Below are 13,854 nucleotides of genomic sequence, written 5' to 3'. Positions count from 1 at the left end.
CAACACACAACTGCTAGCCTACCTGGCTATTGGGATAGCTAGCCTAAGTTAGTAACGTTAAACCACAAAATATGACACCTTAAATGTAAACAGAAGAAGGAGCAATAAAGCTACAGACTCTAATAACGTGATTGATATAGGTACGTTGACAAGTTTAATTCAGTAATTGCCAAAAAATGCTAACCAAACGGGTGCAGGCGCTGTGCCATGCACGCTAATATGCTAGCTACAAACAGGGACGTTAGCGCATTGCTAGCATAGCTAACGTTACCGGCTTTTCATGCCATTCACTAGTCACAATAACACGACTGGACGGTTAGCGCAACTTGCATGTCTAATTAGATCGACAGCTAGCTAACGGAGGATTGGCAAGACTTAACGCTAATGTTACATCAAAGCTAGAGAGCGTTTGTTTATTGTGGAAGCATCTATTCACAACAATGGCTTGAATTCTTAAATCATTGCTTAAGCTGTCTGTATGAAATAGTCACTGCTAAAGATAAAGAGGCTAATGTATATAAGTATATTATATATAAAATATATAGACAGTCTACGAGGGCAGAAGACACCAAGATGCGTAACGTCAAGTAAAGCCTAACCAGAAATCATAAAGTGCACCCTATATTTCAGTACCAGTATTGTGAATATGAAATAAAGCTCAGTTTTTTCTGAAGGGCGGTGTTCTCAATTAGCCACTTAATACACTAACTACCTAAACTTTTGTTCAGCATTGTTTCACACTGTTGACCAGTTTCCACGATCCACTCCAGTTTACTTTGGATGAAGAAGAATAAATGCTTGGTTTGTTCTCTGCACCTCAAATCAAACAGTGGCTGTCAGTGGTGGCAAGAGATCTTGACGTGAATGTTGTCTTCCGTCAGATGCTGAGGACACTCTCCCAGGATGTATGCTGTGTACAGACAAGCACACACCCCCACTGCAGTGGAGTTTTCTGTCTACTGCAACTTTATATCCAGCAAGGAGAAGAATTTGGTCGTTGCTGGAACATCTCAGCTGTTTGTCTACAGGATTATCCACGATGTGGAAGTAACTAAAATTCTTCCCTTGGCTCGTTTCATTTGTGTGACGTTTTGAAATACAAGCTTTTTGTGATATATGTAACATTTCTGTCATTATTTCAGAGTACATCAAAGGCTGACAAGTCTTCAGGTATGGCTAGATGTCCTACTTTAAGTGCAGATTTTACCATCAAGAATTATTTAGATTTAATGAGTGCGTGTGTGGTCCGACCTCGCTCTCTTCTCCTCCTACAGATTCCAAATCTCGTAAAGAGAAGCTGGAGCAGGTGGCATCTTTCTCTCTCTTCGGCAATGTCATGTCCATGGCCAGTGTGCAGCTTGTGGGAGCCAGCAGAGATGCGTTGCTTCTCAGTTTTAAAGATGCCAAGGTATCATTGTTTAATCTGTGCACTGCCTAACTGACTTTTTAACAGCCTGATATTGTTTTTGACTGACCTGTGTGTGTTTGTTCTCTCATCAGTTGTCAGTAGTGGAGTACGACCCCGGGACACATGACCTCAAAACGCTGTCGCTTCATTACTTTGAGGAACCGGAGCTCAGAGTATGTACAGTTGAAACAAGAATGAATTAAATATGAGAAACCCTGTGTTCAATAATATTATCTGTCTCTCTAAATGTTGACATGCACTAGTGAACGATTTGGTTAACCAGTTTGCCCTCACTTTACATTTTCAGGATGGTTTTGTACAGAATGTACATATTCCCATTGTCCGTGTGGATCCGGAGAATCGCTGTGCTGTGATGCTCGTTTATGGCACCAAGCTTGTGGTGCTGCCATTCAGGAAGGACACCCTGACTGACGAACAGGAGGGTGGAGTTGGAGAAGGGTATGCCTGCAGTCCACTGTACATTCTGCTTGTTCACGTCTTTTAGTGTCCTCACAGAACCATAAATGCTTACATGCTGATCCTCAGTGGAACTGAAACCTAATCTAGTTTAGTTGGTACCAAATGTGGGAACCCTCTACCCAGTTTTATAGTTCATATTGTTGTTGAAATATATAATTGTCTACTTACAAGCACGTCTATCTATCTCTTTCTCTCATCTGCAGGCCGAAATCCAGCTTCCTGCCCAGCTACATCATTGATGTCCGTGAGCTGGACGAGAAGCTGCTAAACATCATCGACATGAAGTTCCTCCATGGCTACTATGAGCCGACATTGCTCATCCTGTTTGAGCCCAACCAGACATGGCCTGGGTCAGTCCGCAATATGAGCTATAACTACCTTTTATTTATTTTTTTTAATTCAACCAGTAGGTATGTTGACCAAATGGTTATTGCAAGCAGTGCCTTCATTTGCTAAGAAATCTGATTTTTTTCTTCTTCCTCTGATCATTCTGCCAGGCGTGTGGCTGTGCGTCAGGACACTTGTAGCATCGTTGCCATCTCCCTCAACATAATGCAGAAGGTTCATCCCGTCATCTGGTCTCTCAGTAATCTACCTTTTGACTGTACGCAGGTCATGGCTGTTCCGAAACCAATCGGTGAGCTCAGTAAACTCTCTCTTCTGTCGCTACTTATGAACACTGTGATCGCTAAGTTCCCAGTTCCCCATAAAGATGATTACTGCTGAAGTGTTAGATATGAAGTTTCACTCTGTGAGGAAGTATGCTGTGTTGGTGTTTGGTGTTGCTGCCTCTTTGATCACATGTCAAATCTTTTTAGGAGGTGTTGTGGTGTTTGCTGTGAATTCATTGCTGTATCTGAACCAGAGTGTTCCACCGTATGGAGTTTCTCTCAATTCTCAGACAGCTGGGACCACAGCCTTCCCTCTGCGTAAGCGTTATCATCTGAAAACACTTCTGTACTTGTGTCTTTGATATGTGGACTTCACATCCCATTTGACATTTAGTGATTCTCATCACTGGATAACTTGTTTTGGTTACACAGGTGTACAGGATGAAGTGAAGATCACTCTAGATTGTTCCCAGTCCGACTTCATTGCCTATGACAAGATGGTTATTTCTTTGAAAGGAGGAGAAATGTGAGTCATTCTCATTACAGCCAGAATGTGCATGAGCTCTGGTGGCAGATCATGATTCTTCACTGACTGTTGTTGTCTTGCAGCTACGTTTTGACCCTCATCACTGACGGCATGAGAAGTGTCCGGGCTTTCCACTTTGACAAAGCTGCTGCCAGCGTCTTGACAACCTGCGTAAGTTCTGCCTCTAACTGTGAATGAACAGTGGTCTGATGAGAATGGAAGCCTGTATGTTAAACATAAACAGGCAACATGTTTCTGTGGACAAACACAAAAGCCTGGAGGGATGAGAGTTTGACTGACACAGGTTTTGGAGGTTATTACCAGTACTTTATGATCAAAGCTGCTGAATGCTGGAGAAATATTTTTACACCAAAAATATATTAGCAGGGAGATAATCAGGCTTGACCCACAATGCACAGGTAGTTTCTGTTGCCTTGTTGTCACTGCATGGCATGGCATGGCATGGCTTGGCTTGGCTCGGCTTGACTCGACTCAATGTGCTTTTGGCACCTGGTAGCACCCCGAGCTGTACAATGCAGTGGAAATGCAGCCTTTTATCTGGCTGACCTGTTATGCAGTAAATACTGAATATGTAAAGTCTGTCAAGTTTTAGAGGACTTAGAGCGAACAGTCTGCCAAACTGATGCCTCACACCTTTTCCTCCAGATGGTGACCATGGAGCCTGGCTACCTTTTCCTGGGCTCCCGCCTCGGAAACTCTCTGCTCCTGAAGTACACCGAGAAACTTCAGGAGACACTGCCAGAGGAGGGCAAAGAAAAGCAGGACAAAGACAAAGAAAAAGAGAAGGACAAAGATAAACAAGTACGTTTGTGATTGGGTTTTAATTTAGTCTTTTGTTGTGAAGCACCAAATGCATCTTTGTTTTCACGTATTTTTTGCAGTTAATTTAGAAAATGTGCTTGACAGTCTTTCAGAGTCACTGCGTACAGCACTCACTGCATGCATTTTATTTGACAGCTTTACCTCAAAGTAGCCTATAAACTAAATCAATATCGCTAATGAATTTCAGGAAGAACCACCAAGCAAGAAGAAGCGAGTGGAATCTTCCACCAACTGGACGGGTATGTTCCAATTTTGTTTTTGACTTGTGCCAGAAATGCGTGCATGATCATCCTGTCTGTGTTTCATGTAACTGCTATGATTTGTCAGATGAGGTGGATGAGATAGAAGTGTACGGAAGTGAGGCCCAGTCAGGCACTCAACTGGCCACCTACTCCTTTGAGGTAAGAAAAAAAAGCTGCGTAATTGCCTTTTATGTAAATGCAGATCTTAGTGGAAGGTGACAGAGGGGGTCTTTAACCGTGTTTCATACAGGTGTGTGATAGCATACTCAACATTGGACCTTGTGCAAACGCCTCCATGGGTGAACCCGCCTTCTTGTCTGAAGAGGTACATATCAGCACTTCCCAGTGTCTCTGCAGATTGGCTACTGTTGACGTTACCTACCATCTCAGAAGTTGAATTGACTTGGATTTCATCTCACCCACAGTTTCAGAGCAACCCCGAGCCTGACCTGGAGGTCGTAGTGTGCTCTGGCTACGGCAAGAATGGTGCACTGTCCGTCCTTCAGGTAAATCCTCCCACTGGTGTAATGTGTTGTCTGAATGCAAGCTTGCCTGGTTGGATCTGTGCATGATAAATGCTACAGCACCGTCCTAAAACCTGTGGTCGCGAGGGCCGTCTGCCACAGGTCCAGTGACGGTGCTACAGTGAAGTCTGGGTCTACCAGGGCTGCCTCAGAGATCGACGGAGTAGCCTGTAAACACCCCAGACACAAGCTAACATGCTCACACTTCTTACATACTCTTATGACTTGTAACAGCAGCGTGTTGTGCGGTTGACAGTTTATACAAGTCTGGAAAGCCTGGAAATGTACTTTGATGTGTCTATTCTGTTCTCAGAGAAGCATCCGACCCCAAGTAGTCACTACGTTTGAGCTGCCCGGTTGCCACGACATGTGGACAGTCATCTCAAGTGAAGTCAAGGAAGACAAAAAAGTACTGTGTATTCCTAATTACCAGCATCAGGATTTCACGCTCACGAATGTCAGCATGTTCATTCCTTTATGGTAGCACCTCTGGTTTACAGTAAGGTGTTTGTCGCTTCTTTCCCAGGCTGTAAAAAGCGATGACTCAGAGGACAGGGCAGAGACGGAGACCAGTGAGGATGGCCAGGAGGGAGAGAAGGACCAGGAGGAGAAAGAGGACGAGAAGAAGACAGAACCTCAAATGGAGGATGATACGAAGAAGCACGGCTTTCTCATTCTGAGCAGAGAGGATTCGACCATGGTAGGAACAAATGCAAAGAGGAACTGTTTTAATCCGAGTGCAAAGAAGTTTTATCGTGTTGCTTTCTAACGTAGCCAAACTAAACCTGTTTTTGTGTAGATCCTTCAGACAGGTCAGGAGATCATGGAGCTGGACACCAGTGGTTTTGCCACCCAGGGACCCACTGTGTTTGCTGGAAACATCGGTGACAACAAGTACATCATCCAAGTCTCCCCCATGGGTATTCGGCTCCTGGAAGGAGGTAAACAAGATAAAAATTTGGTTAAACAAAATGAAACAGATTTGCTTGTTGTAGTAGGAGTAAAGGAGAATGTGTGGTAAATTTAAAGGTATTAAACATAATAGCAACCTCACGTGTTTACTTTCAATTTTGCTCTCAGTGACACAGCTCCACTTCATCCCCGTGGACCTGGGCTCTCCCATAGTGCATTGCTCTGTGGCGGACCCTTTCGTGGTCATCATGACTGCAGAGGGAGTGGTCACCATGTTCGTGCTGAAGACTGACTCATACATGGGGAAGACACACCGGCTGGCCCTGCAGAAACCACAGATCCCCACCGTGAGTAAAATCACGCACGTCAGCCCTGTTAGAAGCTTTTTGTTTGACACACACACCCCCTGCTGGCCAAACTGAAGCTCTCGCGCCAGAGTGGCTGGTACTGCTGCGTCAGCAGTGTCACTCCGTTCAGTTCTGTGCTTCAGTAATGGCAACACGCGAATGTACAGCATAATTATGCTCCCTCATTTAGAAACTAGATTCACATAATTTACTTAAATGGCTTATAACAGTAATTGACTTGTTTAAAAATGACTCTCATTCAACAGCAGTCACGCGTGATCACACTGTGTGCGTACAGAGATGTGAGCGGAATGTTCACCACAGAAAACAAAGTGAGCTGCTCGGTCAAAGAGGACACCATCCTCAGGAGTCAGTCTGAAGCAGAGACCTTCATCCAGGACCTCAGGTACGAGCACCACCTCTGTGCTGAAACATACAGCGAGTCGCGACATGTCCTTTTTATTCACGGAGTGATTAATGTTAAATGTGTGTGTAGTAACACAGTGGATGATGAGGAGGAAATGCTCTATGGAGACTCAAACGCCAGTGCAGCGCCGTCAAAGGAGGAAATGGGCCGCAGCTCCGGGGTACTGGGGTCTTCTGGGAGTGAGGGAAGCGCGAGCAAGGCAGAACCCAGCCACTGGTGCATGATCATCAGGGAGAATGGTGTAATGGAGGTATGGGGTTATTTCAGGAGAACGTACACGCTATGTTAATCAGCCTCCGAGTCCTGTTTCTATGCTTCCTCTGTCACCTTGGTTTTATCAACAGATTTACCAGCTCCCAGACTGGCGATTGGTCTTCCTGGTGAAGAACTTCCCAGTTGGTCAGAGAGTGCTGGTGGACAGTTCGTCTGGCCAATCAGCAACGCAAGGGGACGGTAAAAAAGAGGAAGTAACACGGCAAGGAGAGATCCCACTAGTCAAAGAGGTGGCGTTGGTTTCACTTGGCAACAATCACAGCAGACCATATTTACTGGTGAGATTTTACTCTGAGTTCATTCTTGTTTTTGTTTGTGCTTCACCTGCTTTAAGTGCTTCATAACAAGAAAGTAAAAAAAACTGGAATTGAGTGAATCGGTATATGAAAGAAAGTTTTCTTGTTTTCTAGGTCCATGTGGAACAGGAGCTTCTGATCTATGAAGCGTTCCCGTATGATCAGCAGCAGCCACAGAACAACCTGAAAGTGCGCTTCAAAAAAGTAAGAGCTGAAAGCCTGACGAAGGCGGACTAAAGCAAGCCAAGTTCGAACAAAGTGAGTCCTTACTGTGCCACGTTACTCTGCGCAGGTGCCCCACAACATCAACTTCAGAGAGAAGAAATCAAAGCTTAAGAAAGATAAGAAGGCAGAGAGCGGCGCCGCCGAGGAGAGCGCGGCTGCGAAAAGTCGAATCGCTAGATTCAGATACTTTGAGGACATCTCTGGATACTCTGGGGTGAGGAAGGCTCACTTTGAAGCAGATTTTAGAGCTTCATATCACAGCACTGGCACTGTGACAAGCACTTTTACATGCAGTCACGTACAATCCGATTAACCAAGTAACTTTGATGAACCAGGTGTTTATCTGTGGTCCGTCCCCTCACTGGATGCTGGTCACCTCTCGTGGAGCCATGAGGCTTCACCCCATGAGCATCGATGGCCCCATCGAGTCTTTCTCACCCTTCCACAACATCAACTGCCCCAAAGGTTTCCTCTACTTCAACAAACAGGTACGCAGAGGACGCACAGTCAGTGTGGTAGCTCTTAACTGCACTCTGAAGACAAGAACACCACTTAGATTTGTTAAAAGTGGAGGGATGTGGTGGTTTGGGAAGTATTTTCTCTTACTCTGGATTCCCATCTCAAAATGTTCTGTTGTCCTGTCATTCATGCTCAAACCTTTAGTTTGAATTATTTCAGCTTTGTCTCTGAGAAGTCAGTTTTTGTGACTAAGTCTCAGAAAGCCACTTATTAAGTTTAATTTAGACTCATGTAAACCTGCTTTTTTCGTTTTTTCTTTAGTTTCTTTTTCCTTTTTAGTTTTCAGTGCATGTGTGTGTCTCTGTGTGTGTTTTTTCCACAGGGAGAGCTGAGGATCAGCGTCCTGCCCACCTATCTGTCCTACGATGCCCCTTGGCCAGTCCGAAAAATCCCACTGAGGTGCACCGTCCACTACGTCTCCTACCATGTTGAATCCAAGGCAAGACTCCTCTCACTCAGCCCACACGGCACCAGGGGCACCAAAGCAGCGACGTGACACAAATTCAAGCCGAAACGCATTCGCTGGACTCGCACACCTCCACTTGCATAAACGCGGCGCAAAATAAAAGCGTATCGATTGAGACACTTTGAAAAAGTTTGGGATGAAAGCCCTCTGGCGTTAAAGTTTTCTTACTGCGAGAGCAAAAAAAAAAAATCAATGAGGGTGACTTTGAAGGGATTAGGCTTTGATGTGAAGTTTTTCTGTGTGATTTTGGCTTTCTCGCTTTTAGGTGTATGCTGTGTGCACCAGTGTGAAAGAGCTCTGCACCCGCATCCCGAGGATGACTGGAGAGGAGAAGGAGTACGAAATCATAGAACGAGGTCAGACATGCACAACTGTACACACACACACACACACACACACACACACACACACACACACACACACACAGCCATATCAGGTGAACTCAAGTGCCCGGTCCTCAACACCACCCACCATGACTAAATATTAATAATAAAATAATGAAATAACATTTCAGCTGTTTATCTGATTATTTTGACCTACTATTTAACCATTTGCACTTTAGTTTTAACGACTGTTTCAACTATTTGTTAAGCTACTCTTAAGCTACTGTTTGGACCATTTCTCCATTACTTTTAGCTCACTGTGTCAGTTATAAATCAACTTTACTGACTCTGAAGTGTGCTGTCTTGTTTCTGAACTGTTTGGTTTCAGCTTTTTCAAGTATTCATGAATAACCTTTAGTTAACTAATTGAGCCCAGCAATCATTTTCCACCACTGTGTTGCCTTGTGCACTGACTCTCTAACAGCTTTTCACATACTTTGAATCACAACGTGTGGTGTTACTGCATTAGAACTGTCAGCCTGTTGAGAGGCATGTGCACCAGTTTGTAATCCTATTTGGCTGTTTATTTTCCTGCTTAACACTAATATGTGGCTATATTACTGCTGTTTCTCCTCTGTTCCCCTGCAGATGAACGTTATATCAATCCTCAGCAGGAGAAGTTCTCCATCCAGCTCATCTCTCCAGTCAGCTGGGAGGCCATTCCCAACACCCGGTAAAAGCTCTCTTCTTTATGTATCGCGCCCCTTTGAAAAACAAGAGTGCGCCTTGCAAAATCGATAAGAGAGCCTTGTTTTAATAGACATTAGGCGCCTCTGAATTAAGAGGCCGCGGACAAGCTTGTGGCACTTTAGTTTGCTCATTTTCTCTGCACGGGGTCATCCCAGCAGAGGCTTTGTGCTGCCTTGAGAGAATCGCTGAGTTTAATTGAAAATCTCGGGTCATTTATCTCAACTTGCAGACAGTTGGTGTAGTCTCACATGGCTGCTTTCCCTCATTTAAATGAGGGTCAGTTGGAAATGTCAGTCAGTTAAGTCTGTGGTCATTTAGTTGCTCAGCTTTATCTTTGCCAACTACTGTGTGTGCTTTGCAGTGTTTCAGCGCTATGTGTTAGGGCATTAATTGTGTGAGAATGTGTATCGCTATCTTTTCTGTCAAAACAGATTTCATTTGTGTTATTTCAGTGTGGAGATGGGGCAGTGCTAGGCTAACTAACTGGCTAACTGAGATATATTATTGAGCTTGGCTAACAAAGGATTTTAAAGCATTGGCACTGCTATGAACTTCTGAGTGTATTTAAGTTACCTACTTTGCTAACTGGAGCGTCCTGTTGGCTCTAAAGTTTGCAAAGACTCAGAACCTTTAAATGTGACGTTCACACTTTGAATCAAGCAGAGATCATCCATTTGTCTCTCCCAGTATTTCCCATTACTCTTTCAGTGCCACTGTTGTGGAGAGAAATGACACTGAAGACCAAGTGCAGCAGAAGCAGACAGAGCACATACAGATGTTTCACAGCAAAGTCTTCTCTAATCTTGTCTACATTCATGTATATACTTTTGCAGATATGCATACACCCACACTGGGAAGATGCCTAGGACATTAGTTCAATTCAGGTCACATTCCTTAAATGGTGTTGCTATTACAAATGTGATAGATCAGTACTTCCTAAGCCTTCCTGTTACTTATCCAAGCCTGATCTTTCACAGGACACACTCTATTGATTGTCATGTTATTCCAATGGTGTCAGTCCCTACTGTTCCCAGAACATTTCCAATAATTGGCATTACATATTGCACAAACAAATTCTACCACACCACCTGTCTGATAAAGGCAAAATGCAAACAGAGAGAAAATCCTCTATGCTACTCCTTTTATTTTGCTCATTGTTATCCTGCAGTGTCAGCCGCCCATGTGCCTTGTAGTGCCCCTCTTATATTATGATTGGTCATTCATGAAGTCAAAAATAATGTAGCATGCAGCACTTTTTCCACGCCGATGCTTGTGATTGCCTCTTCTCCCTCTTTGTTTTTACATGTTCATTTTATTATCATTTCCAATAAGAACTAAATGGTGTAAATTGAGGAAATTTAGGATATAATTAACATGAAACCCGACAAAATATTAAACCAAAATAGTTCAACAGCACCACACATCTTCCATACTAACCCTACAGTTGAATACCTCTCTCAACTAAATATACATGATATTACATATCATGTTGCGTGAAAAGATGTTTAAGAAATGTAGTTCAGTAATCATTTGTGATGAATGCAAATAATGTTAATAACTCAATAACCTGGCTCCTCTCTGTCCTCAAAAGGATCGACCTGGAGGAGTGGGAACATGTGACCTGTATGAAGACGGTGGCTCTGAGGAGTCAGGAGACGGTCTCCGGCCTGAAGGGCTACGTCGCAGCCGGGACCTGCCTGATGCAGGGGGAGGAGGTCACCTGCAGGGGCCGGGTGAGCAGCACACAACCATACCAAATGGTGAAAGCAAGAGAAGAAAACAACTGCCGATTGCCTCACGTTTGAATCTTGTGTTCAGATTTTGATCCTGGATGTGATTGAAGTGGTGCCAGAGCCGGGCCAGCCCCTCACCAAGAACAAGTTCAAAGTCCTGTATGAGAAGGAACAGAAGGGCCCGGTGACGGCTCTGTGCCACTGCAACGGATACCTGGTGTCAGCCATCGGACAGAAGGTGTGACACACGCTCACAACACAGCTATTCATAGAGCTGCACGCAGAAAAACACTGTCTATCTTACGATTGGGTGTGAATATGCAAAAACGAGGGGTGCTAGCTTATTTCGTGCTCCTGCAGATCTTCCTGTGGGTCCTGAAGGACAACGACCTGACGGGCATGGCCTTCATCGACACTCAGCTCTACATCCACCAGATGTTCAGCATCAAGAATTTCATCTTGGCCGCGGATCTGATGAAGAGCATCTCGCTGCTCCGCTACCAGGAGGAGAGCAAGACGCTGTCACTCGTCAGCAGGGTGAGGCAGCGACACCACTGGAGCAGTAATTTACTGTATCATGTTTAGAAGAGGGGCTGTTTGTTTTCTCCAGTATCTGAGGCAGCAAATAGAGTTTTTAATTATCGCAGGCTACAATCAGGTCCAAGTGTTGGATTTGCTAACTGTAACCTGTGGGCTGAAGCACTCACAGCGGAGTGTTTGTTGATTGATGGTGTGTCTCCTGCGGGTCGTGTTCGTCTGGAGGAGAGCGGCACTGGCAGCTGGAGATAATTCAGGATCTGTCTCCGTTGGGTTTGAACTGTTTTCTTCTTGTTTGGCGACAGGATGCAAAGCCACTGGAGGTTTACAGCATCGAATTCATGGTGGACAACAACCAGCTTGGCTTCTTGGGTAATGTTTGTAATGCACTTTGGAAGTAAATTCAATAAGATTTGCAAAAATGTATTCATGTTAATCTTTTTCCTTCCCTTTTAGTGTCAGATCGAGACAAGAACCTCTATGTTTATATGTATTTACCTGAAGGTATGTGGTATCGTTGGAAGGCATTATGCAAACGTGATGTAACTCCATATCAAATGCGCATCCCGTCATGTAATGTGTGGCCTTTGTTTGCAGCTAAAGAGAGCTTTGGAGGAATGCGACTGCTGAGGCGAGCTGACTTCAACGCCGGAGCAAACATTAACACTTTCTGGCGGATGCCGTGCAGAGGAGCCCTGGACACTGGCAGCAAAAAGGCTCTGACCTGGGACAACAAGCACATCACGTGGTTTGGTAAGTGTTCCAGGCTCCTGTCTGGCACGTCATCGCTAACAGCTTTATTAGAAACAAGTGACTTTATCCTCAATCAGGGTTCGTGCAATCATTAAAAACCTGGAACGTCAGCCTCTAATAAAAATGTAGTTGGGAACTGACCCTTTGCTAAGCCCCGCCCTCCTTAGTTACTGTTGCTATGTCAAACTTTCCATTCTGTCATTACAGAATAATGGTGGTAGGTTTACCATCAAAATTCAGTGACAGCAGGCTCTGACTTCTAGCTGACGGCCATGGATTTTGTCCGCTAAAATGATGCCTGTTACTAGCAGATTTTTTAAGTGTAGCGAGCTTAATGTAAGCTAACGTTAATGCTTGAACTCTGCGAGTCAGCTGAGAAGTCCATGTCCAGCTAACGTTTACATGTGACACATTTTAAAATGAGTACTATGTTAAAGAGTCTTAAATATGTATTTGATGGCTGTGTACATGATATAATGCTAAAAGACTGAGGCTGAACTCCCAGCATACCACCAACATCCTCACCAGCTGTTCACCCATGTAATGTAAACAAGGAAGCAGCATTGTTTGTGTATTTCAGTGTAGAGCTAATTTGCCCCATAGCATGGTGGATCGTGAACTTCCCCAAAACAAACAAAGATCAGGACTGAGCTGCTGTCTCTAAATTCTGACATGGTTACATCGTGGCTCACAGATTGACATCTCCACAAACAGTAGATGTGTTGAAAGCGAATAACAAGCCTTTGGATGTAATGTTTGGGGGGGGGTTGGGGTTATCTCCCTTTTCTAAATCACAAGAAACTTTCAGGATTGAAATCCTGCAGATGATGCTCTGGGAAAGAAGTTTCAGACCTTCAAATACCCAAATGTTAAATGTGAACTAAACTTGTTTTTATTATTATTATCATCATCGATAATCTGTCTCCACAGCAACTCTGGACGGAGGAGTTGGCTTGCTCCTCCCCATGCAGGAGAAGACGTATCGCCGTCTGCTCATGTTGCAGAACGCTCTTACCACCATGCTGCCTCATCACGCAGGTCTAAACCCAAAGGCCTTCAGGTCTGTATTTGCCTGCAGTACTTGTCACCGCTGAGATATTTAATTTTATTCACACAGAAGGGGTGCAGAGTTCTTTTGGTCTTCGGTGACAGACTTGGTTTGGCTATTTGTTGCTTGACATCTTTTGTGTCTTGGGTCCAGGATGCTGCACAGTGATAGACGAAGCCTACAGAACGCTGTGAGAAACATCCTGGATGGAGAGCTCCTCAACAAATACTTGTACCTCAGTACAATGGAGCGCAGCGAGCTGGCCAAAAAGATCGGCACCACTCAAGACATAGTAAGTACAGTAAGAGAAGAGAGGATGCAGCGAGGTCAGTCGTCTTCCTTCAGTGTCCTCATTTTGTCCTCCTTTCATCACCAGATCCTGGATGACCTCCTGGAGATCGACAGAGTAACAGCTCATTTCTGAGAGCCACATTCCCACGTCTCGTCCACTGAATGCTGTTTTATATCCAATGTTTTGTTATGGCCATCTTTGTGCAAACCCGATTTGTTTTTCTTACTTGTTAGATGAAAAAAAAAAGAGAGCAGCCTGTTTTCTTAGGATATTTTGTACAAAAACAAAAAGAAGTAAAACTAATTTACTCAAGCGTTGT

The 13,854-nt window shown here is 44.3% G+C and overlaps 1 protein-coding gene across 1 annotated transcript; it reads left to right on the top strand.

The window, feature by feature from the left end:
- On the top strand, positions 1 to 13,841 carry cpsf1 (cleavage and polyadenylation specific factor 1). Its single transcript, XM_041955240.1, has 38 exons — positions 1 to 140; positions 882 to 1,047; positions 1,143 to 1,170; positions 1,275 to 1,408; positions 1,501 to 1,581; positions 1,716 to 1,867; positions 2,092 to 2,238; positions 2,386 to 2,525; positions 2,707 to 2,817; positions 2,932 to 3,025; positions 3,109 to 3,196; positions 3,692 to 3,847; positions 4,056 to 4,107; positions 4,196 to 4,269; positions 4,361 to 4,435; positions 4,536 to 4,616; positions 4,948 to 5,043; positions 5,161 to 5,334; positions 5,434 to 5,575; positions 5,715 to 5,893; positions 6,160 to 6,299; positions 6,390 to 6,570; positions 6,665 to 6,871; positions 7,004 to 7,093; positions 7,182 to 7,328; positions 7,450 to 7,602; positions 7,956 to 8,072; positions 8,365 to 8,455; positions 9,071 to 9,155; positions 10,764 to 10,905; positions 10,991 to 11,143; positions 11,266 to 11,442; positions 11,748 to 11,814; positions 11,899 to 11,946; positions 12,040 to 12,195; positions 13,126 to 13,255; positions 13,397 to 13,535; positions 13,620 to 13,841. Exons 2-38 carry the CDS (start codon positions 904 to 906, stop codon positions 13,665 to 13,667), a joined length of 4,419 nt encoding a protein of 1,472 aa, XP_041811174.1. The 5' UTR covers positions 1 to 140; positions 882 to 903; the 3' UTR covers positions 13,668 to 13,841.
- Positions 13,842 to 13,854: the final 13 nt, after the last annotated feature.

Source organism: Chelmon rostratus, chromosome 16 (assembly GCF_017976325.1).
Source record: "Chelmon rostratus isolate fCheRos1 chromosome 16, fCheRos1.pri, whole genome shotgun sequence".
NCBI lineage: Eukaryota > Metazoa > Chordata > Actinopteri > Chaetodontiformes > Chaetodontidae > Chelmon > Chelmon rostratus.
The sequence above is the reverse complement of the archived record's forward strand: the minus strand, read 5'-3'. Positions and strand labels throughout refer to the sequence as shown.

Excerpts from the sequence above, each read along its gene's own strand:
- cpsf1 (XM_041955240.1), top strand. The coding sequence starts at position 904 with ATGTATGCTGTGTACAGACAAGCACACACCCCCACTGCAGTGGAGTTT. Across the intron at positions 3,848-4,055 it reads AGAAGGACAAAGATAAACAA|GAAGAACCACCAAGCAAGAA; the intron begins GTACGTTTGTGA and ends AATGAATTTCAG. Across the intron at positions 6,300-6,389 it reads ACCTTCATCCAGGACCTCAG|TAACACAGTGGATGATGAGG; the intron begins GTACGAGCACCA and ends ATGTGTGTGTAG.